General features: G+C 31.7%; 6 protein-coding genes and 1 long non-coding RNA gene across 18 annotated transcripts; 3 read left to right on the top strand and 4 right to left on the bottom strand.

Annotated features, from left to right (window-relative positions):
* The first annotated feature begins 422 nt into the window (after window positions 1–422).
* LOC135835985 (sugar transporter SWEET1-like) lies at window positions 423–2,426 on the top strand. 2 transcript variants are annotated; one of them, XM_065350522.1, is made up of 7 exons: window positions 423–724; window positions 1,107–1,205; window positions 1,290–1,367; window positions 1,444–1,567; window positions 1,642–1,797; window positions 1,893–2,012; window positions 2,085–2,426. In XM_065350522.1, exons 2-7 carry the CDS (start codon window positions 1,129–1,131, stop codon window positions 2,199–2,201), a joined length of 672 nt encoding a protein of 223 aa, XP_065206594.1. In that variant the 5' UTR covers window positions 423–724; window positions 1,107–1,128; the 3' UTR covers window positions 2,202–2,426. The 2 variants fall into 2 exon arrangements, with proteins under 2 accessions (XP_065206594.1, XP_065206595.1); XM_065350523.1 differs by lacking the exon at window positions 423–724 and adding an exon at window positions 853–1,019.
* Window positions 2,427–2,717: 291 nt separating this feature from the next.
* LOC135835989 (uncharacterized) lies at window positions 2,718–6,262 on the bottom strand. 7 transcript variants are annotated; one of them, XR_010556991.1, is made up of 6 exons: window positions 5,470–5,671; window positions 5,109–5,240; window positions 4,391–5,033; window positions 4,008–4,336; window positions 3,731–3,937; window positions 2,718–3,656 (listed from the first exon to the last, which is right to left on the bottom strand). It is a non-coding gene; the product is annotated as an uncharacterized LOC135835989 (long non-coding RNA). The 7 variants fall into 7 exon arrangements; XR_010556988.1 differs by having other exon boundaries at window positions 4,008–4,324; XR_010556986.1 differs by having other exon boundaries at window positions 4,008–4,592; window positions 4,899–5,033.
* On the top strand, window positions 5,918–11,195 carry LOC135835987 (transmembrane protein 47-like). 2 transcript variants are annotated; one of them, XM_065350524.1, is made up of 6 exons: window positions 5,918–5,994; window positions 6,262–6,324; window positions 9,075–9,264; window positions 9,727–9,876; window positions 10,048–10,110; window positions 10,202–11,195. In XM_065350524.1, exons 2-6 carry the CDS (start codon window positions 6,277–6,279, stop codon window positions 10,345–10,347), a joined length of 597 nt encoding a protein of 198 aa, XP_065206596.1. In that variant the 5' UTR covers window positions 5,918–5,994; window positions 6,262–6,276; the 3' UTR covers window positions 10,348–11,195. The 2 variants fall into 2 exon arrangements, with proteins under 2 accessions (XP_065206596.1, XP_065206597.1); XM_065350525.1 differs by lacking the exons at window positions 5,918–5,994; window positions 6,262–6,324 and adding an exon at window positions 7,898–8,047.
* A 497-nt stretch (window positions 11,196–11,692) lies between these two features.
* On the bottom strand, window positions 11,693–16,479 carry LOC135835983 (glycoprotein-N-acetylgalactosamine 3-beta-galactosyltransferase 1-like). Of its 2 annotated transcripts, XM_065350519.1 has the most exons (9): window positions 16,077–16,477; window positions 15,864–16,002; window positions 15,677–15,792; window positions 15,258–15,413; window positions 14,618–14,756; window positions 14,394–14,512; window positions 14,212–14,313; window positions 13,986–14,143; window positions 11,693–13,921 (listed from the first exon to the last, which is right to left on the bottom strand). In XM_065350519.1, exons 1-9 carry the CDS (start codon window positions 16,108–16,110, stop codon window positions 13,733–13,735), a joined length of 1,152 nt encoding a protein of 383 aa, XP_065206591.1. In that variant the 5' UTR covers window positions 16,111–16,477; the 3' UTR covers window positions 11,693–13,732. The 2 variants fall into 2 exon arrangements, with proteins under 2 accessions (XP_065206591.1, XP_065206592.1); XM_065350520.1 differs by lacking the exon at window positions 15,258–15,413 and having other exon boundaries at window positions 16,077–16,479.
* Window positions 16,480–16,679: 200 nt separating this feature from the next.
* On the top strand, window positions 16,680–20,094 carry Orc2 (origin recognition complex subunit 2). Of its 2 annotated transcripts, XM_065350513.1 has the most exons (10): window positions 16,680–17,079; window positions 17,189–17,434; window positions 17,524–17,739; window positions 17,829–18,278; window positions 18,355–18,605; window positions 18,669–18,868; window positions 18,945–19,077; window positions 19,152–19,392; window positions 19,477–19,710; window positions 19,787–20,094. In XM_065350513.1, exons 2-10 carry the CDS (start codon window positions 17,359–17,361, stop codon window positions 19,969–19,971), a joined length of 1,986 nt encoding a protein of 661 aa, XP_065206585.1. In that variant the 5' UTR covers window positions 16,680–17,079; window positions 17,189–17,358; the 3' UTR covers window positions 19,972–20,094. The 2 variants fall into 2 exon arrangements, with proteins under 2 accessions (XP_065206585.1, XP_065206587.1); XM_065350515.1 differs by having other exon boundaries at window positions 16,680–17,434; window positions 17,524–17,730.
* A 792-nt stretch (window positions 20,095–20,886) lies between these two features.
* On the bottom strand, window positions 20,887–23,593 carry LOC135835988 (SUZ domain-containing protein 1). Of its 2 annotated transcripts, XM_065350527.1 has the most exons (6): window positions 23,338–23,591; window positions 22,970–23,121; window positions 22,742–22,884; window positions 22,584–22,666; window positions 22,405–22,504; window positions 20,887–22,316 (listed from the first exon to the last, which is right to left on the bottom strand). In XM_065350527.1, exons 3-6 carry the CDS (start codon window positions 22,868–22,870, stop codon window positions 22,218–22,220), a joined length of 411 nt encoding a protein of 136 aa, XP_065206599.1. In that variant the 5' UTR covers window positions 22,871–22,884; window positions 22,970–23,121; window positions 23,338–23,591; the 3' UTR covers window positions 20,887–22,217. The 2 variants fall into 2 exon arrangements, with proteins under 2 accessions (XP_065206599.1, XP_065206600.1); XM_065350528.1 differs by lacking the exon at window positions 22,970–23,121 and having other exon boundaries at window positions 23,338–23,593.
* Window positions 23,594–24,345: 752 nt separating this feature from the next.
* Window positions 24,346–25,510, bottom strand: LOC135835984 (actin maturation protease). Its single transcript, XM_065350521.1, has 3 exons — window positions 25,166–25,510; window positions 24,842–25,093; window positions 24,346–24,656 (listed from the first exon to the last, which is right to left on the bottom strand). Exons 1-3 carry the CDS (start codon window positions 25,294–25,296, stop codon window positions 24,365–24,367), a joined length of 675 nt encoding a protein of 224 aa, XP_065206593.1. The 5' UTR covers window positions 25,297–25,510; the 3' UTR covers window positions 24,346–24,364.
* Window positions 25,511–25,589: the final 79 nt, after the last annotated feature.

The raw sequence follows: 25,589 nt of genomic DNA, 5'->3' as shown, positions 1-25,589 counted from the left end.
CAGGGTTTGGTTCGTGGGAGACGTGTATATTGTACAAGAAATATCACAGAGTGAATAATCAATATACAAAATTTATCTTCGTTGGAATAATTTAAACATTTCGAGGGTACTTTATACATATAGTTTTTTCCTATATAAATAGGTAATTTCGAGGAAATATTTATTTTTTTATTTATTTTATTTCGATGAATTTTAAGAGAAGTCGAAGACATACAAATCATACAACTGAAGCTGTAGGTAGATAGCTGCTTTGGATGCTGTGCCACCGAGTATATAAACACTCGGCGACACAGCTAATCTGCGAGTAGCAGAAATAGCGTAGTTTAGCCGATCGAGTCGGAGCACCGGGCTTTACCACTTCAACATGTTATCACTAACTGGTATTATCAGTAATCACGTGCTCAACTGAAGCTCAAAAGTGCTCAAAATCTCAACCTGAAGACGTTTCCGCCAAATACCCACAACCCTAGGCCTTCACCCTGGGTCGTTACATTGCATTTTTCCGGCGATGAATATGTAAAGTACTCAACTTTACATACCACGATGAATTTTTTATTGGTACCAGCCACTGCTTGAAGTATTCACGTGAAATTCTCATGTCTCTGCGGACGATAGCATTTCTTACATCGTTTCCAACCCAATTGTTCTCTTTCTGATATCAGTTCATCATTCCTATAGACATCATTCCAATTCAACGTAGAAATTGATTCACACTCTGCCTAAAGTAAGTCTCCATTGGTACTACTTCGGTTTAAAAATAATTCATTCTATCTTACATAACCTGAGCGGAATCGGTTGAAGGTTATCACTGAAATTTATGTCTGTTTCGTAACCTTAGTACTTTATCTAATCGATAGTTTGTATCACATAAAAATATTATCCCCCGCAAAATAAAAATGAGCTAACTAAGAAAAGATTCATTTGTTTAAATTAAATTCGTATTACGATTGATGAAAAGTAATTTTCGAGTTGCGTTATCGTATAGTAATTTTCTCTTCATGCATAATATGTCGTGATTTGTGAGGCCTTTGCTCTTTAATTAGTTGACGAACTGTAATTACTTACTGTAATAATTTATATTTTATTTGATTTCATTTTCATTTCAGTTCATTTTCACATTTCATTACCATGTCGTTACACGAATATAAAGATTTTGTTGGTACTTTAGCGGGAATATGTACCATTTTACAATTTTTTTCTCCTGCGTAAGTACTGCTAATTTTTTAATAATTTTGTCGATATTACACTTACGTGCTTTTATGCTTCAATTCAATACTTGAATTTTCCAGTTTCATGTGTTTGGATTTCATAAAGGCTGGATCCACCGAGAATGCTGATGTGATGCCATTTATTGGCGGTTTAGTTCTGTAAGTGCTATTGGAATATAACTTAATTCCATGAATTCATTTGGAAATTTTTTTGATTAATTTTATCTAATTTCAGGTCGATATTATTCGTTCAAAATGCCATACTTATTAAAGACAATATTATGCTATATGTGAATGCGTTTGCTTTGGTACTAGGTGTCATCTATTTAGTTCTATACTTTTTTTATACTAAGAATAAGGTAATATTTCAATTTTCCTGCTTAACAAAAATCTACAAATTTGCCGCTTGATCTGATAACATTATAATTTTTAGGTCAAATTCTATCTAAAACTGAGCAAAGCTGCCATATTTATTGCTGTCATTATTGGTTACGCCCAAAGAGAAAGTAAAGATGTCGTGCAGTTTAGATTCGGCCTGATCGTCACATTCATTTTATTGGCTCTTATTGCATCTCCACTTATCTCGGTGGTGAGTTTTTTTTCCTATCATTAGGTAGCCCTACACAAGTTTTCTTTTCAACGTTTTTGAAAATTGTATCTTCATGAAGTAATCGTTTGTTGTAGAACGAAATAATCAAAACCAAAAACACATCTGGTCTTCCTATTCCATTAATTTTATCGGGAACAGTTGTTTCTTTTCTGTGGTTTTTGTATGGTGTTATTATTGGTGATCTATTTGTGCAGGTAATTTACTACGTGACGTGCTTAGTTTCAAAAAATTACCGCATTGTTGTTCATTTCCATTATTTTTTTCAGGTTCAAAACGTCACTGCTTTCTTTTTAAATGCATTCCAGTTGGGTTTACTCGGGTATTGCAAATTGAGTAAACCGGTTAAAAGTGCCTCTGTTAAGAAATCTAAGAAAAGTGATTAATTTTTTTCAAACCATGTGCCTATAAATATCAAATACTTAATAATAGTTGAAGTAGTATTTTTATAAATTAGTTATAGGATTTTGTTTTGTTATTGAATGATTGCTCATTTTGAATTGAAGTTTAATCTTGATGCTATGGGTTGTAATAGTTTTGACAATAATTTAAATCATGTTACCACGCTTTTTTTTTTGCGAATCATCAATAAACCCGCATCAATTATTGAATTCGTTGTCAGGATTTTATTGTTCTTTAACTTTATGGTTCCTGAAAAATACTTCGATTGCGTCAAGTTGCGACTTTCAAGTTGTTTAAATAATCCAAAAAAACAAACAAAAAATCACATTTTCGCGCGTTTCAATCGAATACAATCGCTTATGATTGATTTCTAGATACATATAACTACGTATACAGCTACGTAATCGTTAAAAATAAATGTCCACAAGTACTTAGCTGCTTTCGATTGTTTGAATATGCAATCTCATCACATCATCGTAAAGAAAAAAAAATACGAAAAATTCAATGATATTTGAAATGTTTTAATTAAAACGTTATTACGAGTAAATTAATTTAAAAAAGATGTATATGTATTTGAAACTGATGAAAATAACGCGCTGACTTGACTAGAATTAATAATACCGTTAGGTACCTAGTATTTTTCATTATGCAGCGAATACTGAGTGTTGTATTATTTTGTAGATTGGAAGTATTTTTTTCGAAAAATACATGCATTTTATATGGGTACGCACTTATAAGAACACATTGCCTGAAGGCTGAAAGTGTACATTTTTTTCCCTTTTTGCAAAAGCTCTCATACGTTCAAAAGTTGTCGATGGATCTTTTTCAATAACATTTCGTTTATTTTTTGCAGAGCTAGAGCGTCAAAACTACTAGGTATGGCACTATAAGGCAACTTTTCCTTATCTACACAGCAATTCGTACTAGGTTTGTTCTTCATGGTCAACTTGATGATATTGCAATTAGCTAGTAAACTGTTAATGATAGGGATAAAAAGTTCGAATTGCGTTGAAATTGTAATAATTATTCAACATCAACAAACTAGGTACTTATTCGTGATGTCGAAGAGGAAAAAAAGTAAAAATATATACTATAACAACAAAAATACAGCGATGTCTTAAAATTGACAATTTACACATTAGCAAATGATTATAAAAAAGAAATAGCTCACAAAAAAAATTTACACGATGAACAAAACATTTAAAAATAAGAGAGGTACAGATACAGCACACTGAACATTTTAAACAGCAAAAATGCTCTGCTTATCGAAATTATAGAATTTTGAATTCCGGCCAATGCTTCACACGATAACGGATAATACAGTCCGATCCACTAAATAATTTATTCAGCCATTCTCGTAGACCTTTTAATAGCTCTTCGTCCGTGTATGTGCATGTGGCGAATTTTGTAGATGTTGTAACAAAATTGTCTGCTTTTTCCTGTTGAATGATTTCAAAATTTTACCACAAAAATTCATCAATTTCAACATGAGAATACAAATTGGCTGGCTTACTTTACTAGGAAAAATGCCTGGATGTTTTATATGATACAGGCAGAAATACTTTCTCATTCCAGATAATGCTAGTACAGTTCCAGCACAAAAATATGGATTTATTTCAATTTCTTGCTGTTCCGGAAGACAGGCCTTGACTAATTCTGAATACCATTCCAGCGAAGCTTTCTTTTCCATATTCGCATAGCCGAATAATAAATTTTTATTCTTGAACAATCGAGATATTTTATACCTTTCAGGAAATCGTAAAATAAAAAATGATCAAATTTACACTCACTTGCGATGTGGCCACACAGCTTTATAAAACTGTGATACTAATAAATCAGCTCGAACATGATCAAACATAAATATTATCGTGCGACATCCTGGCTTGAGTAATCGCACCATACCGTTGTAGGTTTCAGCTTTCAGCTCATGCAAACGAAGCTCGCGACTTGTAGTTATGCATTTACCATTTTTCAAAAACACTTCTGGTGATAGCGCATTTTTTTGCGACAATTTGGAACACGTTTTTTCAACTCGGGAGTTCCCTTGTATTTTTCTTCTTTTAGTGGTCCAATCAAGTTATTCATACTTAGTAATAATACATCGAACCTAAAACAATAACTGAAGTAAAAATTTATAAATCTTGATTACAAATTAGTGCTAAAAACGTCCTACTATTTCAAGTGCATTTCAGCAAATCGGATTTTAAGCCAATGCGTCGAAAAATACGCCACAAAATAAATTACTGAAACAATGAATGAATATCACATAAGGAAGGAAATTTTCCAACGTGATTTCATTAGTGGACATTTGCAATCTATGCATAATTCTATAAATCAATCCGGGTGGCTTTTCATTGATGAATTCGTTCGTTTTACTTTTAAATGTATCCAATAGACGATTTCAATGAAACGTCACAGTGACGTCACTTGACGGACAGCTGTGCTGTGATTGGTCGGTTTCATTATCAACAAACAAATTTGGCCCTCGATTAGCATTACGTTAAATGGGGAATTTGAAATCTATAAAGAAATGAGGAAAACGCTTGTTAAATTCGGATTCTGCGTTGAAAAAGACCCTAATATCATACAACCTTTCTCATAATTTCTTTATAGATTTTAAATTCCCCATTTAACGTAATGTTAATCGAGGGCCAAAAACGTAGTCAAAACCGCTTTCGAACAATTGTCGCTACACCATTAGCCAATCACGTTGCAGCTGTCCGTCAAGTGACGTCATTGTGACGTTTCATTGAAATCGTCTATAGCAATGTCTGTTTTCCGTCAATAACTTCTTCAATGGAAAGCTTCAGACGTTCCTATATGACAAAAATCAAAAGTGTGTGTGTTTAAGATGAACATCATTGTATTCAACGGTGTTGTTGCCTATTTACCTTCGTATTTTCATAATCTTCCTAATTACTGTGACCGTTCATAAGCAACGTATATTTCACATTATCTTTATCGACTCTCTTTAACGCAATAACATGAGGCGTAGGTATTACCTAAATTTATTGTAAAACCATCTGAAAAATTCATGATTTTGTTCACAAAAATACTAGCCATATTTCGTAAAAATAAAACAATATTAACCTTGTATTGGTAAGGTAAAACAAATCCTGCTTGGTAACCGTTATAAAGGATACATAAACGAAGCCTCTTTCAAATTGGTTAGAATTTTGTGTAATGTACAAGTAAGCTTTAATTTAATTTTAATTAAAATATACCTAGTTAAATTGTCAAAATAATACCTACTATCAACTTGATCAAATGACTGGAGATAAAAACAGATAAAAACGAGTTATCAGTTACTTTTTGGGTCACATGTCACAAAAATGTATGCGCGGAACGATGGTACTTTTTTCGTATTCTCTTTTTCAATTTTATTTAAAATTTATTCATCAACCAAATTGAAGCATTCAATATCAATATTCATTCGCCGCTCGGACACTTGCACTAGGCTTGCACGTGCCTGTGATTACTGGTTCGAGATGATATGACATGAGATCCCGGGATATAAAGTAACTCTATCTATGGTCATTAATGCGCACTAAAAAACCTGATTGGGGTAATTATCAATGAAATTGAAATCACGATCACGACTTTGTTTATCAATTGTTCATTTCCATTGTAGCGTAACGCTTCGATTCATTACTCGAGTTTTACGTCGCAGAATAACTTTGACCGTATGTATTTGTGAATTTTTCGGCTGAATACTTTGAAAATAATCTTCGAAAATGAGTTAAACTTGCCGAAATATTATTGGATACTTATGATCAGGTAATGGTATTTTTATTTTGGCTCAAACTTGATTGTGTCGTAGATTACTTACCTTGTTTCAGAATCAAAACAGCTATCTCGAATAAAAACTTCGATGAACTTCGGAGGTTTCAATTAAGAACGCTGATGTAAAGTATATTTATCTCAGATTAAATTCATGCATTCGCAGCAGACTGGCATTAAAACATTCATTCTGTAGTTATAGTTAATCATAATCGTTCAATCTTTCATACTGCTACATGTCTGTATTTCGTTTTGGTGTTTCAGCCCAGCTTTTTCAATATGATGACAACATCCACCAAAATTGTGGTGGTTACACGGCCTCTGAAAGTAAGAATTGTCACACTTGAATTAGTATACACATATTAATTATTATTTAATCTAATTTTTCAATTAGCGACAGTTATCTGAGTGTGTAATATGAAATTAGTAGCCTACGCTGCCTACGTCAATATCCATTATAAAATTGTAAACCTTGATGTTTCTCTAACATTCAACATGAATTTAGTTTGATTGCAACAGGGCTTAAAACCACCAAAACCAAAACCAAATAAAACCACCACAACCATTGTTTTTCAATTGGTTTTACCACTACCACAACCATTTTAACTTCTTTTTGTAAATTTCAAAAACAACAACAACAACAAAAAACCAATACGTTGGAAAAAAATGAAAACCATTTCATTTAAAAACAACCATTTGGAAAAAAAATTTGAATTGAAAAAACCAAAACCACCAAAACCTTGTGTTATTTGGAGAAAACCACAACCACAAGAACCATTTCAATGAATTTCAAATGTAACTATAACCAATAACAACCATAAACCAATTCATGAAATGGTTCTTTTTGGTTTCTGCAATTTTTTTGGTTTTTCTAGACCAGTGATGCAAATTTTCTGTTTTTTTTGTTGTCTCAAATCAGACTTTTAGTAGTACTCTTTATATACTCATACTTTAAATTTGTTTTTCGGTAAATTTTTTGATGTAAAAACCACCACAACCACCAAAACCAATTGAAAATTTGAAGTGGTTTTTGATATGAAAAACCACCACTACCAGAAAAAAAAATACAATTACAAAACCAAAACCACATCCACAACACATTAAAAAAAAATTGAAACCATTTCAAAACCAGAACCAGAAAAACTTTGAAACTTGAACCTTAAAACCAATTGGAGCCGTTATGGCTTGTTATCGCAAAACCAATTCAGAATCCATAACCAAAAACCATTATTTTTGAGTCTTTCAAAAACCATCTACCACAACAACCAATAAAATCCAAATGGTTTTAAGCCCTGGATTGCAATTAGGTGGGCTTTATTAAAATGTATTTAATTTCCAATTGAATCAGCAGCGAATATATCGAGCCACCGACATCGAAACAATTCTTTCAATATTTAATCTATTTATTTTTAAAACAAATTATGTCAGTCTTCTTTTTTGCAAAAAATTGAAAGAAAAACTAAAAATAATGCAAATCCAATAAATGCTTTCAAAAAGAAAAAACTACATACTGAAAAAAAATTTACGTTTACCTATCAATTCAATACTCAATGAGATAATATTCATTTAAAAATGTTCCAGTTTTTCCAAAATTGAAATGTAATTTTAGACATTCGGAGGAAACTGGAAAAATTGGCTCCTCAATAATAATATATTATTTGCATTGCTTGCCAAATACAATACATTCCATACTACATGTGGAAATTTGGCCGGGTGACGACTAATATATTATCGTTTCGTTGTTTAAGGGGGTTTAAGGGCTGTTTTTCAACTTTTCTACAGCAAAATCCAGAGTAAACAATTTCTTGCGGTACTTATCGCGCAGGACTATCAACCTATAACCTTTTGTAGCATTTACTTATTACGCGAAAATATTTATTCGGTTTTGCTGTATTCATATTCTATTAAGAATTTCAAATTTACCATTCCAAAAAATATTTTATTATGGATAATTTTTGAAATTAGTAGTTATTCGTTCGATTATTATTTTTTTCGTATTTGTTACAATTACTATAAAATGTCGACAAATGGTAATGGCGCCATCGCCCAGGTTAGTTGCTTATTTAATTATTAGCAAAATTTAAACAAAATATTTAGCATCGTCTGTGTTCAGGCTAGAAAAATGTACGTTTATTTTAGTCAGAGTTCAACCTGAATCCAAAGCAATTGATATTTATTAAGAATCGTTGCATAACATTTGCTTAAATATTATCAAATTGGTGGGCATTCTTATCAGTAAGTTTTGAAACGAAATATTTCGAGCAATTTTTACAGAAGTTTTTCGTGGTTTAAAGCTTTGTATAGTTTTTCCTTCTATCTTAAAACAGCTAAACCCTGTGATAGAAAAAGATCCTCATTTCGTCGAGGTTCAAAGAAATTCTGTGAATCTCGACGAAGAGAGGATTTTCTTATATAACAAGATTCAACTGTGTTTAAAATTGAAAGAAAAACTAAATAAAAGCTTGAAAGTTTAAAAACCCTCTGTAAAAATTACCTGAAATACCTATGTCATTTTAAAACTTACTGATAAGAATGCTCACCCAAATGTAGGCAAATGGTTATGCAATCATTCTTACATCAATTGCTCTTTTGCAAAATTTTGTTAGTTACGAGTTAATTGAGTATAAGCTATGATTCCGAATCGTGTGTTGTTCAAAGAAGAATCAAGAAAACGTACTTAGCTTATCGATTACCTGTAAACATATTTATTTTTCTTGTTTTGAAATGAGTTGCTTATTAAGCATTATCCATGGTGTGTGACTTATCGACATCGTTTTCATCAAGCCATAAAATTATGAACTTCCATAGTCCATACCCTATTTTGTGATTTCTGAGAACAGATTTGTCATGCTTTTCTTCGTCAATTTACTTATTCTGAGTCATGTCTCAGTCTCATAATGAAAATCTTTTTTTAATTTTTTTTTTGTAATTAGGTACCTATTTTCTCTCTTGAAATCACCTACATTAAGTACTTCTCTTTTCTAGAATCACTTAAATTTTTTTATATTGTATTTTTTAAATTTCATTTTTAGTACTGTTGGAAAACCGATAATTGAATTTTTGTATCCACTTTATAGGTTATAGCGTTAGTATGCGGTCTAATAGTCATCGTGTTGATGATTATGACATTGACATCCAGCGATTGGTTGATAGCTGAAGGATGGCGCCAAGGATTATTTTCTCATTGTATTGGAGAAAACGCACCTACACCTCTTCCATTTAACGTTCAAGAACGAGATCCAGAATGCTATCCTGCAAGAGATGAAGGTATTGATCAACAACCCCTTCTCTTCGATTTTGTATCTCTAATAAGTTAATTAATCTTAAACATTCGAGATTAATTAATGTAGGCGATAAATCAATTCGTTCAGTTTGTCGTGGCAGACGATAATGATTCTAATTAACACTGATCGATTTGCTTTTCATGTATAACAAATAAACTACCTATTAAAAAATGCTTACACCTTTCAGCAATTTCAAAGAATTAGCCTACACATTTTTATATTTCCCAATGAATAAAATTTAAAAATACCTACATAAGTATCTCGCAGATAGATACTCACATTCTGTTTGAAAAAAAAAGAATTATTTCCGTTTTTTAGATTGAGAAAATTTTTGAAGGCCTGTCTATCAACTAATCATAGATTACTCGTAAATTCTATGATGACGGAAGAAAGAAATGAGCGAATAATTGAAATACTTGTTACATGAATGTTTTTTCCATTTCAGGATACATTCGTACCTCAGCTGCATTATGTATTGTTGCTTTAGTAACTGACACAGTTGCAACATTCTTAACTGCCCTTGGTTTACGAAGCAATGACTACAGGACAAAATTTAAATTTTATCGGTTCGCTGTCTATGTTATGGCATTAGCACGTGAGTTTTTTGTAAAAAAATATAATGTTTTTATTAATTACACCACTGATTGTAACTTTTATGAATAATTTTGTACGCTATATTTAGTAGCATCTAGGTACCTACCAACCTACCTACTTACCTACCTAAACCTATGTGTTATTATCATGTTCTTAATTTTTCTGTTCGCAGTGACCTCGTTATTAGTAGCTTTAATCTTATATCCAGTTTCTTTCAGAGCAGAATTAAATTTAGGTAAATATAAAATACCTACTCGTATTTAGTAGGACTACTCGAATTTTCGTTTTAAATATTGTTGTAATTCTTTATTTTAAATTAATTACAGGGAACAGAACAGTTTGGGAATTTGGCTGGGCCTACGGCGTTGGTTGGGGAGCAGCTATCTTCTTATTTGGTGCAATTACGTTATTATTATGCGATAAAGAATCCGAAGAAATCTATTATAAAGAAAGAAAGGTGATGTCCACCTAGTGTGCAGCTCCCCTGCCCGATGTAGTGCTTTAGGATGTTGTCATACGAATACGAAAGCAATATCCTAAATTTGGGCAGGCGAGTATTCACTACATTTTGGCAAATTCAAATATCTTCTTTGTTTTATTTTTTATTACGTTTATGTATGTATATATCCGTAGAGTAGATGAAAAAGCGCGTGTGTTTTTCAATCCCGCACTGTTTACATCTATTCTTGTATTGTATGTATCAGATCTTCATGTACATACCGTTTTTCGCTCGTTTAAATAGATTAGTTCGTTATTTTTTTTCTAAGTACAATTTCATTTGACATGACTTAATGGATCTGATGAAACTATCGTTTTATTTATTTTGTGTTGAAACGATTCGCCATTATGTGATAATTTACTTTGGCATTTTAATGTAAAATTTTTTTTAATCGATGTTAATCATCCGTTTCTCTTTGTTTCGTATAAAATACACCGTTTACTGTTTCACTTCGGAATATGATTTTAAAACGCATATTAATTGTCATCCTAACCTTACTTTTGTACTTCTTTCATTTTTTTATCGCAATACCTGTTATTGATGTAATGGCTTAAGTTTTAGATTATAAGCAACGTTTTATATGATTCACTTGAATGAAAATTGTTTTAATGTTGTGTATATGAATGTTTAAAAATTAAGTAAGCTTTAAAAAAGTTTTTTCTACCTGTTAAAAGACGTTCCAAAAATCTCCTATTTTTTAGACAACAAATAGGTACCTATATTTATTATATTTTTCATGTGTTTCTCAAACTTGAATTGACTGACTGTGTCAAGTCAATATCTGAAAAGTGAACAATAAAAAAATCATAATTTAACATCCATTTTGCTGAGTTTGTTCATTGTTTTTTCTATCTCATAACCTATGCACCCGTACGTAATTGCCTAACACCTACTGGCATACTGTACATTGCGTGTAATTGTCATCAACTGAAATGTATTTTTAGATAATTGGCGGGTAATTAGTTTTAAGAGAAGTATTACGTATGATTCGATGCATAATTTTATTGGTGAACTACTATAGTAGTTTCTTCGAGTTGAAAATTGCGGACACGAAAAATAAGCGTAGAATGAAAATTATCGCTCGGATACGAAAAACGAACGAGTTTGCGTAATTCTTACAGGACGGAAGTCGGGAGGAGATGTCTGAAAGGAAATTTATGGTGTCGCAAAATAGCAAAATTATCGCGAGGAATTTTGGTTTCATCGCATCGGGAAAAGCAACGCATTAAATCTATTTTGTCAAAATGACAAGACGATATATTATAATATGTAGGTACCTATGTAGATTTTCAGACATAATAAAATAGGTACAGCGAAGTCGCAAATAAAATATATTCCTTCTGCGAATAAAAAAATATAATTATTACATTAAAGAATTTGATATTTGACTAGTTGAAAATTAAAATATTAAGTATACTAGAATTATTCCGATATAAAAAATTTATTTTGATATGAAAATGTAGTGGGAAGAAACATGCAAATTATTCGCTCTTCGAACTGATAAAAGACAGATACTTAATCATAAATAGAAAAATTTTCACACAAGACTCGAGTTTACGTATTTTGACGGCTAAAAGTTGAATGAACATAATGGGTTTCATGCTTGCAATGAAAAAATTCACAAAAAGACAATAAGTAGATAAATTTTAACGTCGTCACAGAAAACCGGCAAACTATAATAAATATAAAATAAAGAGAATATTTTTAATAAAAACAACTCTGGTCAAAAAATGAAAGTTCAAAAGAGATAAAAATCTCACACTCAACACTTTTCAAGACATTTTACCTCAATGTGCAGGGCGTAAAGAACTCTTATCATTTCGTATAAATCACATATTTCAGAGTAACGTTTCATCGCAAAGAGATAAACTCAAATTTTACGATCATTTCTTTTCAGTTATTTTTTTAAAACCACGTCTGAGATCCATATATTCATCATTTCAGTCTAATAATGTCGTCAAAATCAACCACCGGAAAGTTATTTCGCCATTTTAATGGCAATTTAGTAATATAAATAAATATGTAATAGTTTATTAGACATAGGCATTTGCGTAATTTTGATAACTACATTTAATGAAAGTTGATATTTTTTAGACATTTTCACGCATGAAAAATATAATAACATCGCGAGATTCGCAATAGATTTATCATACGAATAAATAACAAAATTTTGGAAAAAAACAAAAAAATCAACAGAAATAGATAATTGAAGAAATCATAAAGAAGGATTTTCATAATGACACCGGATTACTTTCACAATCGATTAAAGAGTAGATAATATAAATTAAGAGCGTTGGTGAGCTGATTCATAAGATCAATAAAAAAATATCTATAAAAATTAATTACATTAGTCAAAATTTCACAATTAATCAAAAAAGACAAGTCATATTATAAAATTATCGAACAACAAACATTGAATGAATTAATAACAAAGATATATAAAATATAAAACATGTATTACCCACTGAAGGAAAAAATTGAAAATCATGATAGTTTTTTTAGTAGGTAAGTAGACATAATTTTTGGCGCAATTTCTCATTTAGAAATATTTACCTTTGGGAATAAACAAGGTTTAAAAATTAATCAAATGCACTTAGAGAGAACGCATTACTGGAATGTAAAAACTTACAACATAGAAATAAATTACTATAAAAATATTTTCAACATTCGAAAATGATTAAATTATGTTGATCATAATTTTTCTTTCGATCTACTTTCGTACGCAATCTACTCATATACACACTACAGTCAACACATACATATACTTTCAGTCAGTTCACTAGAGAATTCGACTTAACAATAATTTAAAAAAAAGAAAGTTTCAAAAATATATGAAAGTATTCGATTCAAGTACGTTTCAAATGTTATAAACCCTACATATAAACGATAAATGAAGTACATATTTTACCATAAACACATTTCACATCAATCAATCGTAATGGTACTTCCTGGTTATTCCAAGAAAACAATAATGATTAGTAACGACAATATTAACGAATTACTCATTAAGAATATCACCTACTCATTTAAACTAGGTATGTGTTTAACGCAAACAATTCAAAAAAACCATCGCTTTGCGATACAAATCTGTCCAAACATGCCAAAAAATGATGGCTAGAACCACGAACGAAACAGATTTTTTAAAAACAATTCCGCTCAAAATTCCGATAGATTGATATCCGACAAAAAACGCCTAATGTAACCCATAGATATGCAACAAACTTTAAAAGTACCCATCATTTACATACATTAATTACGTAGCCAATTTTTACGATATAATGACTAAAAATGGTAACCATTACTGATGAATTTTTGGCAACTAGAAATTTGGAGTCAGTACTGCAGCTATCTCAGCAATTCACGACTTCGTTACAGCAACACTTCTATTAGTTTTTTTTCTAGGTGTATTTGAAATGAGATAATTAGTACCACTATTATGCGATATACCGTATGGTCGCAGGTGATACAGGAAGTATTCGTAAACATACATTTCAGAAGGAGGTACGTAATGGAACGAAATGGCAGTATCAGAACAACAGTTCATACCCTAGAATTAAAAAAAAATTAATCCCCGCTCGTGTCAATGAACGTACAGGGTGTTATGTAATTACCTCCTCCGCTGGATAATAAATATATTGCCAGTACCAGAAACTTTTGTCGGTATGGCCAGGAATCAAATGATGTTGCGGAACGAACGGGAAAAAACGGCCTCGGCCAAGATGATCTCGAGAATCTCCCGCTTCAACTCCAGCCATTTCCAAGCAATTTCCTGAGCGATAAATGAAATGGTCATTTATGCGAGTAATTTTGCTACAGGAGGTAGTTAAAATCACTTACCCATTTCAACATCTTCTGCCCCTCCATTATCTTGCCGACAACCCGATTCATTCAGTGCATTAACCACAAATCTTCGCACCGCTTCTCGACTTAACACATATCCTAAAAATATTATTGATTTGAGAAATCTATGTTTTGCATCCAATGAAATCAAACAATAAAAATAAATTACGAAATCTTACCAGCTCCTCCGCTCATATAGCCTTGTTTAACGTACGGTTTAAATTTACATCCTAAATACATGGGTTTATCTGGATCGTAATCCTTCAATAAATATCGTAAATTTTCCAAGATAACAAAACTAAAAATTGAAAGAATAATGTCAATGAAACGTAGTGAAATCGGACAACAAATTTTCAACACCTATTTTCATTCTAAAAATACCAAATAAGAAATTGATTCTTACGTATCGTCGTCTGCTTTGATAACCCAATCATAACTACCACTATAATGTTGGTATATGTGTTTAAAAGCTTCCTTCGTTTTTCCCCATAAATTGTGTCTACCTTCACCAACCGGCAAAGCAATAGTAGGAAGTTCTTCGTCTAAACAAAAATTCATGCATTGTTTTCGAAGAAAGAGAAGTAAGAGATTGAAAAATATTCCACGTGCAATGAAATTTTAAAAAACGTACCTAATTCGATATTATTTCGAAATTTAGCTCAGTTTATAGAGCGCGGTAATTAGAATTCTCATACGAAAAATAACCTCTTTTTGTTCGTTTATTTAATTTAGTTAACGATCTACCATAAATGTTTACAATCAGGGCGGTGATTGCAATCCACACGTTCGACTTCATCGGTTACAATGTCTACATTAGTTAAAATGTAAAAACGTGTGGATTGATCTACGTGGTTTACGAATTACAAATATCACCACCCAGTTTATCTACAATATGTATGTATTCGAAAAGATTTTCTAGAGTTTGCAATACAATCAATATATTCAATATTTAACCAAAGACGTGATTTTTTTTCACTAGAGCAAACAGCCTACGAAAACTGGCTTCATAGCACGTTTTAAATTTCAAATGTGATATGCATTACCTAAAGCGCTGCTCATAAAAAGCAAAGTATTACACCGTTTTCCCCAAGTGGCTTTTACATGAATTGCCTTTTTTTTGTGATTATCGGGATTTGTTAAGACCCAACACAAAACGCGTACTTTTTCCTTCAACATATTCGCCACCGACGCTTCGTCTTCTGTTATGATAGATACAAAAGTATTAATAAGAATTATTTCCTGAAATTGTGTAAGTATTCGATTTGTGCACTAGATTAAATTGATGACATGCGAAGATGATTCATCTTTCACCATTATTTCGTGAATTAATTCAAGCAAAAATGATTAAGTAAATTGAAAATAAAATCAAGACTCAGTGAATCATTCAGAGCATTGGAGTTATGCGGCTTATCACTTAAAATAATATCAATTTATAAATGCGCCGATTAAATCATTCACTCACCCAAATGCTGGGAATCGTCGTGATTTTTTAAAGCAAACGTTAAAGATTCATGATGATGTAGCTTGTCATTATGGCTATGACGATCCAAATGCGACTGCGAACTTGGTTCGCTTCTCCTAAGAAATTAAAAAAACGTCGATAACTAACCAACAGTTGATATACTCGTATCTATCATAACTTGACGTACCATTCGGGAATCAAACTTATTCCTCTGAGATGATAATCGGTAAGATGAAACAGTACGTAGGCAAACGTAAAACCAAATACTATTCCCATGCATAAGGAGACCAGAAAGGAACGTCCAACCGACGGAGCTGGGTTTACACCTGTAATTAAACAATTAAACTGACATGTAATTTACTCCAACTAGGAGAAAGAAATCAATTCTAAATATACATACCCAGTGACTTTAGGTGACCTAAACCAAAAACCATTTTACAATTTTTGAATTATACGAAAAATATTCCAGGTAGGTATACAAGAAACATACTACATGCGAATCGGTTTTCTACGATCGAGAATATTAACAAGCCGTAAAAATTATCACTAAAGATAACTAGATATTGATTCAGAGCGTTCCAAATACTTCCAATTTTACTATTTGCATTTTAAAATCAACGAGAATTTTGTAACGAATTAATTTTAATTGCACAAATTGCACATATTTAATTTACTTCGTTACTTCATGTTGAACAAGAATTTTGCGATAGCGAACTAATCCTAATTAATTCACCAACATCTACGTCCTGTGCAGAACTGAATTAATACTTTTAATTTCCATCGCGCACTTAATCTTACCAACAGTTACGATACAATGATAACTTTAAAAGTTTCCACATAAAAGTTTGACGTTCGACATCCCAAAATGTTTATTTCTCATTATTTTTCTTATCAGTTAACAAAGTGAAGCAATTTTGAAAAAATTAATTTCCGTTCTGTAATGGTTTGAAAGCTTTTGTTTTCAACTTGCCTGCTTGAATTTATCAATTATCAAAATTTTATTTAATATTTTACATCATGTACATGTAAAACAAAATTTTTGAAAATTGTAAAATTCAAAAGTAAAGCGCCGGATAAAAAACCGATTGTGTAACCTGGCTAAGAAAGATTTTCAATGTTGATAAATGTACAACACTTTCCAAAATTTTCAAACGGCCGCTGTCTTCGTTCGTTTTTTGCTTTTCTGAATCTTGAAAGAAGAAACAGGAGACGTTTTCACATTATTCCCTTCAAGTCAAAGATTATTCTAAAATGAAAAATCTATTCTCTGATTAATTACTATTAATTATAGCGGTCCGGTAATGCATTGATTAAAAACTAAAGTGGTGAGAGATCAAGCTTTCAGTGTTCTCAGCTTTTCATCTGATTTCAATTTCAGTGCTTCGTAAAGCGTGTATTTTGAGGTATTTTGGATTTTTTGTGATTTCTTATCATCGTAGTTTTGGCGCCAAAGGTTTATCTCACGACTCGGACTCACTCTATTACCTCATTTTCTGACAACTTTTCCGGCAGTTTCTGTTTCAGCGTTCAGTTTGTGCTAGTTGAGTGGTTTTATGCAAATTTGAATAAAAATATAAATCCAATTCGAAAAGGGATGAAGTGAAGATCGAACATTAAGACGTACTGCGTGAATTGAATTAATCATCATTTCTGACGATCCACTTGTTACATAATTTATTCGAATGTCGAAAAACGAAAGAAAAAAAGTTGAGGTTCAGTTCGTTTCTGATGATCAGGTTTGCAAGAACGTTTCGTTAGGTAATTTGATTTCATATTTCAGAATTCATAGAGTTATACTTTGGGAATTACTAACAAATGTATTCTTTTTTGTTACGAATCCATTTTAGATTCTCCGGATCAACCGATTGCAAAAAGGACAAGAAATCAAGTGAACTGTTCATCTGCATCGAAGTCAAGAAGTCGTACCTCCACTCCAACTCTCAGAAAATCGATTCGTCATGGGGGCACGCCGAAGCCGAAGTATTTAGAATCTCCGAACGACACACCTCCCAGGAATTCGCGTTGCCGTTTTTCTACCATAAAAAATGACGAACGTAATTCAAGTAGATTTATTGGTTTTATACCCGAAGATCTAGGTCTTTTTGTGTCATTAACTGAATTCGACTGGTGACAATTGAACGTTATTTTTTAGGTCCAGGCTCACCTGTTGTCGTCAAAGCTGTCAAGGCAGGATGTTCATCCGAAGAAGGAAAAGTCACACCTTTGAAAATAGTTAGAAGATCATCACCTACAGATCATACACCGTCAGATGAAGATTTTTCAGGAGACGTCACGCCGAAAGTTGATCAAAAACGTCCTTCGTTTGTCAAAAGTGAAACTTTACGATCATCTTCTCGCATAAGAAACACTCCAAAACTGGAAAAAGAATCTGTACCCTCAATCAATGGCTGTAGAACTCCAAAAACACCACGATATACTACTGGCGATTGCTTAAATACTCCTCATACTCGCAGTACAGCTAGAACCTTGAGAAATGCATCAACCACTCCTGGCACTCCGTCTGTTCGAAAAACACTCAATTTTAATGGAATCAATGAGCTGACTCAAACACCTTATCGTGCACGAAGAAAACTAAAGAAAAGTAAATCCGTCGGTTAATTGTTGAATTTTTCTTACGTATTTGTATGCGCACTATTTTATACTGTATCTCGTTGCAGAAATTCAAACCGTGATACGTGAAGTTGAAGAAGATAAAGTAGAAGAAGATGATACCGAAAGTTTAGATTCTGAATACAGCGCGAATGATTCGCAATCAGAATCTGATGATGAAGGAAACAAATTCGATTCGGATTACGAAAGTACTCCTGCGAAAAGAAATAGGCTATCTACTCTTCGGAAAAATGAGATTTCTTCACCTTCAACTCTTTACCGTATTACACCTCAAAAGAAAATCGCTTATCAAAATGAGGTAAGTAAAATATTTGTTGTTTTCTCATGGTATAACGTGCGTATTAACAATTCTAGTTTTCAGGTACGTTTAGACTCGGAAGGATATTTCGAAAGAAAATCTCTGAAAAATATCACGTCAAGTAACGTTTTAAGCAAATTACCTCTTCCCGAGATCAGTGATATTAAAATTTCTTCGAATAAATACGTTAAACATGAACACGAAATCAATAGCTTAATGACGAAACATACAGAACAATTCACCAAGTGGTTATTATACTTGAAGTAAGAATATGGTAAATTATATCTACTTGACTCGTGCATCGCTTTCGAAATCACTATTTCTATTTATTTATTTCAGAGAAGGATTTAATTTGATGTTATTCGGTGTTGGTTCCAAAATAGAAATCCTCAAACAGTTTCATAAAGATAAACTAAGTAACAGTTACGTGTTGAGGGTGAATGGATTCAATAATAATTTTTCCATCAACGAGGTGAATTTTATTGGTAATTTTTGATTTTTTAGATTCATACCATGTTTTTCATGTTTTTCTTTTTCATTTTCAAGATGATCAAAACTTTGATGAAAGAAATTTTGGATATATCTCATTGCCCAGCCAATGTTAATGAAGCTTTGGATATTACTTTGAAAGAACTGAAACAATATGAAATTCATGTATTCATCATAATTAATAACATTGACGGCGTTGCATTAAGAGGAGCTAAAAAACAGACAATATTGAGTAAATTAGCTGAATCGCCATTTGTTCATATTATTGCATCTTTGGACCATATAAATGCTCCTTTGCGTAAGTTACTTTCAAATATAAAAATTACGTGAGAAATATTTATATGACTATTGACTGTAATATCTCTCCATATTTTTTTTATAGTGTGGGGTAATAGTAAAATGAGCTGTTTCAATTTCATTTGGTTGGATGTAACTACTTTTGACTCCTACGCAACAGAAATAAGTTACCAAAAATCAATTGATATTGAACCTTCTGGATCTGATCCAACGCTGGAATTGCTGAACAAAGTATTTAATTGGCAAGATCAAAGAACTAAAGAAGTATTTGAACTAATAGTGAAGGATTTTCTAAATAAGAATAAAAAGAATTTTAAAGGTACAGATCACTGCGGTAAGCTTATTTGCTTTTTGATGAAACGAATAAAAATTATGATTTTTTTTGCATTTTTCAGGAACACTAACTTCGGAATTGTTGAGAACAGCCGTTAAAAATTTATCAATTTCCTCTAAATCAGCGTTGCTTTCTTCATTGAAAGCTTTCATTGAACACGACATAATTCACGTAGAGCATAATTATTTAAAATTTTTAATACATCCTAATGTAGTACGTTCGTTTTATAAGCAACATTTTAGTTAATCTATGTTTCTCATTCATCATGTTGCTGTAAATTATTTGATATTGATTTTGTATGATTTTTTTATATTTTATTGTTCAAGAAGACTGTGACTCTTTTTTAAAGTACATAACATATTCTCGATATTTTCAACTTTTTTTGGTACACCTTCAAAACGGTTTTTATCATCTACATACTTATTTGAGAAATGTGCAAAATAATTTATTAATTATTGAACACAAAAAAAAACAATAGCGAGTACGTGAGCGCATTACAACTGCACAAATTTATTCCCCACGTAACAAATTTAGAAATTGAATACAATATATTAACAAAAGGTACGTATTGAGAATCTATACTTAATCTTAGCTTCGTAAAAAGGAAATTCACATCGGCGATCAAGTTGTAAAAATTGAAACGTAGGTAATTTCAGAGAAAATAGTTTTTAAATTAAAATGTTGCGTTCAATAATGGGATTCTTCAGGAAAGGGTCTCCGGAACTCGTCGATCAAATCAGTTGGTTACATACGTTTATGTCGACTGAAGCTGAAGTTCAATTTATATCGAAAAATAATTCAAATACATTTTAAATCTACGGATTACGTAGAAAATACAAATCAAACAAATGTCGATGCCTTAGCGGATAATTCACACATGTGCGCTTCACAGGTGGGTAGAGGTCGAGGTACTTGAGATGGTTCGGAGAGTCTTGCAATACGACATCCGCAAAAGATTAAGTACAAAATGAAAAGGGCGTGCAGAATGAAGAAACTTGAATCTGAGATCGTAATTAGTGTCGTAACTTTCAACTTAGTATTTAGTTTATTTGTAGCAGCTTTGCGATTATTTCCGTCGTGATTGAATAAATTCGATTTCATGTGTAATAAACGATAAAATCCAATAGAATATGGGCTACACAAATAAAGTTTACTCACAGCCAAGGGGAAAAAAAGAATTTAATATTATACATGATTACATCTGAAAAATCCTGCAGTGATGGTAACGCAGAAGATCAACAACTGTCAACCATAAGGTAGAAGTTTTCATTTATAAATAAAATGTTTTCAAAACACTAAATACCCTGTAAAAGCTACAACACATGAAATTTACATAATTTAATCTTCATTCATTGCTCCTCTATCTCGCACACTGATTTTATTACATAGTTAAGGTATAAATTGATCAATTAACTGAAAGTTTTTATACTTAAGAAACAGCATAAAACCATGATGTACGCATGAAATAATACACAATACATTACAACAAAAATACATAACAATAATATAAAAAAGAGTATGCGTAACAATATACCGATCTCATTTTACAAAGGGGAGCAATGTAAATTTTAAAAAATATATAATAATAAAATCAACATAAAAAACCATTATACTGAAATTAAAAGTAAAACACAAAAAATTAATGAACTTGTTCTTATAATGAATTATGTTTTTATAATTACAAACAAAATTAAATTCCAACTTAAGCAAACCCATTTACAAAGTAACTTCGCTTAAATTATGGTAAATAATATACATAGAAAAAGGAAATGGTTAAACAAACAGCTTTGTACAGTTCATTAGAAAAAAAATAATCACATTTGGAATAGGTAAAGTGGAATTCAAAATATTACCTATCATTGATGACTAATAAGAACAGGAACGATACGACCAACTCGTAGTTGCACATCAGCAAAAACTCATTAATCATTTTACATAGGCGACAAATTCAAGTAGCTTTATTATAACTTTTTCTTTGAGGCAACATTAATAAAATGATTAAATATTTGTCATACTATGAATAGGTACTCATCGTTCAAAATTAGAATATTCGCTTTGATAATGGTTCCTTCAGAAACACAATAAAACCTCGATAAATCGAAGTAAATCAATTCCAGAAAAACAAATTCAAATTAATATTTCAGAACTTTGATTAGTTCTCTAAACAGCGACCAAACGAAAAAATCCAAGTTTGCGCCTAAGTAAAAAAGTTACTAAAAAATAATTTTAAAAAAACTTTCATTCAATGATACAAAATTTTGTAATTAATTTTTTTACTGAAAGTTATAAAATTTCAATTGAAAAAACATTTCAAAATTAAAATGTCTTAGTCATATCATTTGATTTTGAATAAAATTAATTTCCACTTTGGACGAACAATAATGATTTTGAAAAATGAAAATTAATGTACATCGAACGTCGATAAAATATATGTTTCACACATAGCCGAAATATAAAAATTTTTTAAAAAGTTTTAAGATATAAATGAAAATTTAATGACTTTCATTGGAAAAACCATTAGAAACAATATCAAGTTGATCTTTGTCCTCTTCAAGATCATTCGAGTTTGTTAAATTTTGTCTACATCTACTCTGAAATTTCATAAAATGATAACAGAATATAAATTTTATCAAACTGAACAATAGGGAACAAGTTTCAAGTTATAAAATTTCAACTTACGTTTAAATTAAATCCTTTAGTTCCGTCAGGTCCTTTTGGGTATCTAATCACATTTTCTCTTCTAGTAGGCTTGATAATTTTTTTAGGAGCATCGTCTGACCTAATCGCATCACAACAAATGTTTTCATTTTATAACATACTAAAATGCAAAAATTACATAAATAAAAGTCTGAACTTACTGGTTTTTACTATTTTGTAATCTTTCTTCTTCTTCTGTCGTGCCAAATATTCGAAGTCTAGCCTCAGCATATTCCATTTCGCGCTAAAATTTCAATGACAATATTTTAGTACAATTTTGTACGAAAATTTTCATGTTCATACGCAAATGAATAAATACCTGTTGTAATGATTTGATTACTGGCTGCGGTTTAACATTGCAACTTTTCAATCCGTTGACTTGTTCTGGAGTGACTAGGTTTGGCGGACGTTTCAGTATTTTAATAACAGGTTGACTGTTACTCAACATCTTATCACGGATTTCTATAACAACAAATGATAGGATTAACTTGTAGAGTTTTTCATGCAAGTTCAACTATACATTGATTCTAAGTCGAATTAATATTACTCGAAATGAAAACGGGAAACCAATTGTTTCAACGATGTATCACGTAAATTATTTGACGCTGGTTTAGCTTATCAACTAAGCGAACTGTCAATAATTGCCATCATTCACAAGAAAACAAGAGATGGCTTCATCCTCAACCGAATCTGTAGGGACTATTGAATATAATTTTAACACAACGTTTGCATAGTGAAATGAGATCAGTTGGTACATACATAATTCAAGTCTTATGTAAACATACAGATTGGATATAGGATCACTGATTAGCGAATAAATCGAGAACGATCACTTGTTTGTAAGAATTTTTAAATTTATAGGAATAACGATACGACAAAATACAATGAATACATCAATATCTCAATTTTACTTACGTTGGAAATGCGAAAAAAGGTGTTTTTCACCCAGATTTTTGAAAATATTACGAATGGATTCGGAGGTATTTTCTTATTACATATTACTACTTCATTTGGACAGAGTTTTTGTAAATTTAGATTAAACCAGAATACCGGCAAATATTTTAAATTTGAAAGTCACAGAAATTAATTAGAAAATTAAGAAAAACATTAATTATGAATACACTCGACTAATTCTTCAATTTCACGTTACAAAAAATGTTTCTTGATGAGATGAAAGTGAACTTCACGTTTTAGGCCGAGTCTTTCGTCATATCGTTATCAGTAAACTGTTAGTAGAACAATAGAAACAATAGAGCGCGCCTTCAAACTACAATTATTTTATTTTTTTTTATAGCGTGGTCGATTGTCAAGCCAGGTTATTGAGGTATCACAGGTATCACATATCTCTTCGATTCTCCTCCGCCTCCTCCGCCTCCCTCTTTCAACTAGCACAGAAAGTGAAGATTTGAACTTGAAGTTTCTTCATAATTTTCCTCGTCGGTTGTCGCTTGTTGCTTCACCTAGTTTTTTTTTCAAATCTCATTTTGATTTTAGAGTAGTTTTGGACAAATATAAATCAAAACATTAATTATTGAGACAAGAATTGTTAAGGTCTGACGCAGAAGCTGCTTCGCAACTCACAGTAATGCGATCAGGGCTGGAATTATGAAAATTCGTTAAAGTTAACGAATTCGTTAACTATTCGTTAACTTAACGAGAGATATTTTCTCACGTAAACTTAACATGGCTTAACGAAAAATTAACGAAAGGTCACAGAAAAAATATGCGAGTTAACGAATTCGTTAACTTTAACGAATTTTCATAATCGATACCCAGGTCAAAAATGTCCATAACACATGCGTAAAATGAAATCAGCCTTTGATTTGATTTTAAATACATTACATTATACATTTTAACGAAGTAAATGTATTTTTCTTCTTCTCACATGAAACAAAACACGTCATATAAAATATTAAAATCATAAAAAATTGAAAAAATCATTTTATTTTCTCTTAAATAAAATCCATTGTGACGCAATTCCTTCCTTCACGCCTCCTGCAGGTAGAATATAATTCTTTCCGTCGTTCAACCGCTTCGTTCCTAATTCTCGTAGATTGTCATTACTCTCCTGCAGAGCTGTATATTTCCAAATAGCCGCATATCGGCTTTTTCCATGGCACGCAATCACATGAAAGTTTTCTTCGTCGTTTCCGTTAACATATCCGCATAATACCGCCCAGTGAGCAGCTGCTCCATTTTTGAGACAAGGCTCGTGGTTAAAATCACAATCATATCTTGAAATGACTGTTAAGGATAATACATACAACAATAGGGCTGAAGAAAGAAAGGCGTAACGGTCACGTAGCCTCACATGAGTGAGTCATATTTGACATTTGCATTTCCGACAATACCTAAACTAAAACTAACATAAGTAAAGAGATGAGTAGACCTACTGTACTAATTAAGTAAAAAAGGATACGGTATCAAAATCAAATTATCATTATCAAAATAATCTCTGAACTGGTAACTGAGTCCTTTAATTGAATTAGTGAATAAGGTAACTTCGAAATGGGAACTGAATAGGTTTTGAGCAAAATTTGCCATATTGCACGCTGAAAACATTTCACCATAATTGCTGATATTCTCTTCTTTGGCTTTAGAAACTAGATCGTCTGGGCTCACATCAATGCCTGCGTAGGAGGCTATCATGCATAACGCAGCAAATCCACACCTGAAACAAAGTTTCGTTTCAAAAGAACGCAGCTAGCTTAGAAAATCTGGTAAAAAATAAAGCAACACTCACTGCGGTCCGACTTGAGGGATGTACTTCAGTTGTATGAAATGTGAACTCTGGTTGGATGAATGATTTGGAAAGTGACATCCTGTGACTGGGTTCCATAACACTTCTTTCACGACAGTTTTGGTTTTGGTCATTTCATTACAATGGAAACTTTTATGAATTAAGTAATAATTAGAAGCTTGATCATAATCTGAATTATTCAAGTTTAAGAAGACTTGCTTCAGGAATTCAAGATTTTGAATTTTTGAAACAAGAATTTCGGTATCGGTAGAAGTAGGAGAATGATTCTGAAATTTGATATTTTTTTCATCCACACTGTCTTATCACTCTTATCAGTCATGAAATGAACCCAAACAAGTCGTCACAGGATTTTTTGTTTTGTAAACTGAAGACAGTAAGTAACGCTATCTAACGATTACTCCGCAAC

Source organism: Planococcus citri, chromosome 2 (assembly GCF_950023065.1).
Source record: "Planococcus citri chromosome 2, ihPlaCitr1.1, whole genome shotgun sequence".
NCBI lineage: Eukaryota > Metazoa > Arthropoda > Insecta > Hemiptera > Pseudococcidae > Planococcus > Planococcus citri.
The sequence above is the reverse complement of the archived record's forward strand: the minus strand, read 5'-3'. Positions and strand labels throughout refer to the sequence as shown.

Coding starts and splice junctions, on each gene's coding strand:
- LOC135835985 (XM_065350522.1), top strand. CDS start 1,129: ATGTCGTTACACGAATATAAAGATTTTGTTGGTACTTTAGCGGGAATA. Junction 1,368..1,443: donor TTTATTGGCGGTTTAGTTCT/GTAAGTGCTATT, acceptor ATCTAATTTCAG/GTCGATATTATTCGTTCAAA. Junction 1,568..1,641: donor TTTTTTATACTAAGAATAAG/GTAATATTTCAA, acceptor TATAATTTTTAG/GTCAAATTCTATCTAAAACT.
- LOC135835987 (XM_065350524.1), top strand. CDS start 6,277: ATGATGACAACATCCACCAAAATTGTGGTGGTTACACGGCCTCTGAAA. Junction 6,325..9,074: donor TGGTTACACGGCCTCTGAAA/GTAAGAATTGTC, acceptor TCCACTTTATAG/GTTATAGCGTTAGTATGCGG. Junction 9,265..9,726: donor CTATCCTGCAAGAGATGAAG/GTATTGATCAAC, acceptor TTTCCATTTCAG/GATACATTCGTACCTCAGCT.
- LOC135835983 (XM_065350519.1), bottom strand. CDS start 16,110: ATGGTTTTTGGTTTAGGTCACCTAAAGTCACTGG. Junction 14,757..15,257: donor TTTTATGAGCAGCGCTTTAG/GTAATGCATATC, acceptor ATTTTTGTTTAG/ACGAAGAACTTCCTACTATT. Junction 14,144..14,211: donor GGCAGAAGATGTTGAAATGG/GTAAGTGATTTT, acceptor TTTATCGCTCAG/GAAATTGCTTGGAAATGGCT.
- Orc2 (XM_065350513.1), top strand. CDS start 17,359: ATGTCGAAAAACGAAAGAAAAAAAGTTGAGGTTCAGTTCGTTTCTGAT. Junction 18,279..18,354: donor ACGAAGAAAACTAAAGAAAA/GTAAATCCGTCG, acceptor ATCTCGTTGCAG/AAATTCAAACCGTGATACGT. Junction 19,711..19,786: donor GAATAAAAAGAATTTTAAAG/GTACAGATCACT, acceptor TGCATTTTTCAG/GAACACTAACTTCGGAATTG.
- LOC135835988 (XM_065350528.1), bottom strand. CDS start 22,870: ATGTTGAGTAACAGTCAACCTGTTATTAAAATACTGAAACGTCCGCCA. Junction 22,505..22,583: donor TTACAAAATAGTAAAAACCA/GTAAGTTCAGAC, acceptor TGATGCGATTAG/GTCAGACGATGCTCCTAAAA. Junction 22,317..22,404: donor CTAAAGGATTTAATTTAAAC/GTAAGTTGAAAT, acceptor ATGAAATTTCAG/AGTAGATGTAGACAAAATTT.
- LOC135835984 (XM_065350521.1), bottom strand. CDS start 25,296: ATGACCAAAACCAAAACTGTCGTGAAAGAAGTGTTATGGAACCCAGTC. Junction 25,094..25,165: donor ATCCCTCAAGTCGGACCGCA/GTGAGTGTTGCT, acceptor ACTTTGTTTCAG/GTGTGGATTTGCTGCGTTAT. Junction 24,657..24,841: donor GATAATTTGATTTTGATACC/GTATCCTTTTTT, acceptor AGTCATTTCAAG/ATATGATTGTGATTTTAACC.